General features: G+C 41.7%; 1 protein-coding gene across 2 annotated transcripts in view; it reads right to left on the bottom strand.

Moving 5' to 3' along the window:
• The window catches only part of LOC118413522 (LIM/homeobox protein Lhx5-like), a 113181-nt gene that overhangs the window by 101112 nt on the left and 9914 nt on the right, over nucleotides 1–2155 (bottom strand). For both annotated transcript variants that reach the window (XM_035817014.1, XM_035817013.1), the window contains exon 2: nucleotides 752–954. In XM_035817014.1, the coding sequence (XP_035672907.1) occupies nucleotides 752–954 (203 nt within the window). The remainder of the gene's footprint in view (nucleotides 1–751; nucleotides 955–2155) is intronic.

Here is a 2155-nt window from a genome sequence, read left to right as displayed (position 1 = left end):
CTTGTTTCCAGAAAAACAAAACGTTTTACCAGAGACCAATAAAGCGTCATATTAACGACCGGGAGCCAGTCGCCTTGTCGTGCGGTAGCCATGGCAACGTGACCCCGACCTTCACCCTGACCCCGCCCATAGAAACGTTCCGCCGGGGTTTAACACAAATTAGGCCAATGGGCTATGGGGATGGCGATTGAATCCGAGACCGCTTTTTATGACAGGATTTTGAATGACACTTTAGAAAAGCCGTGTACAGCTTTGTCACAATTACGTTTAAGATGATATTGAGATATCAATTTTATTTTGTTTTTGAAAGTTTGCTGTATTGCATATATGCATGCGTAAAATTTATTCCACCTAGCCATTCGCTTGCTGTATATCTTTGGGTTACTTTGACAAGTTTAGATTTTTGTGTGTTTGCTCATATATAATGGATATTCACCATATCATTACTTGAAGTTCGTTGAATACGTACTATACCTCAAAATAAAAACGAAATACCACGCATTGCTGTAGTTTGCATTGGAAATAAAGATACACCTGTGACTATTTTGTGATAAAAGTTTGTTAAGCGAGGGGATTTAGCCCAAAGTTCGTAAAACGCGTACCCCAAAATGAAAGGTAAAATGCCGTAGAAATTTTGTGGATTGAAGTGCTGACATACCTATAACTTTGTTGTGTAGGGTTTTAGCGTAAACGTAACTAAATGTGTACCCTAAAATAGAAGTATTTCTGTAGTCTGAAATCCTGAACATACCTGTGACTTTGTTGTTGTGATAACAGTCTTTACAGATGAATTTGTCGTCGTCCACCACGAAGAGTTCCTCCCCCGTGGCCATCTGCTTGGCGCAGGCGGCGCACGTGAAGCACTTCAGGTGGAACACTTTGTTTCTCGCTCTCCTCACCAGGTCGTTCGGAAGGATACCCTGAGTACACCCCGCACACTTCGTGCCGAACCGTCTGGGAAATAAATAACAACAACAAGCGATAAACAACAACAACAACATGGCGGTCAGAGATGGCAGACTTCATCCCCTTACCCTGAGTACACCCCGCACATTTTGTGCCGAACCGTCTGGGAAATAAACAACAACAACGAGAGGATCAGAGTTTGGCAGACTTCACCCCCTTACCCTGAGTATATCATTATGATGGCATCGCTGTATTGTGCAGGTACTGGTACATTGGCAATCGAACACTTGAACACTGGCACACACAAACACACAATCATACACACACACACAAACACACACACACACACACACACACACACACACACACTCACACTCACACACAAACACCAATATTTCACTGAATTAAAAATAACAAAGACAAAAGAACAACACATGTCTCTGCAACGGGCATTACAATTTCCTTTATATACTTTAACCATTGAGTACCATGGACATGGTTATGGTTTTGTACTAAAAACATTGCGTGATTTCGACGAATTGTTGCTGCCAGCCAGACACACATCTATGGGAAATCGAACAAAGGAATGTCCATCGAAACTTGATTAGATGTAATTTATTGGGATTCGATTAGCCGAATCAATCGAATAACAAAAGCGATACTGGATCCGGTCCCTGTGGTATTGTGATAAAGATATCGCTGGCGCTCCCTCGATCATTTACAATGTTTCAAAAGTGCGAGACGTCTTTTTTTGTCTCTGCAAGTCTGGAACTTGAAATGTTTTAGTTTCATGTTATATCCATCAACCCTCCCCCCCACCACCACCCACCCACCCACACACACACACACACACGCACACAGTGACACACACACTGACAAACGGCGAATAAACTATACACAATATTCAAACGCAACAGCGACAACACAATCGTCCACCCTCTTAAGCTTGTACATGTATTTGGTAGTGAAAAATTGAGATATTATTTTGGTCGTGTCTGTGTGTGTGTGTGTGTGTGTCTGTGTGTGTGTTTGTTTGTGTTTCCGGATTTTTGTCGTCAACATAATTCAAGAATTCTAGAACCTGATTATCGATTACTATGATATTTGATATGTGGGTAGGTGTTGGGAAGAAGAAGGTCAAGGTCAATTTTTGGCCCCCTGGTTTATGACGTTGGTACTGCAGCAGAAATTTCGTTTTTTTTTTGTATCTTTTGATGGCGTGCTATGGTCTAGATTTTTTGTCTTTTTG

The sequence above is a fragment of the Branchiostoma floridae genome, chromosome 4 (assembly GCF_000003815.2).
Source record: "Branchiostoma floridae strain S238N-H82 chromosome 4, Bfl_VNyyK, whole genome shotgun sequence".
NCBI classification, from domain to species: domain Eukaryota; kingdom Metazoa; phylum Chordata; class Leptocardii; order Amphioxiformes; family Branchiostomatidae; genus Branchiostoma; species Branchiostoma floridae.
Note: the sequence above shows the minus strand (reverse complement) of the source record. Positions and strands in the feature narration are given on the sequence as shown.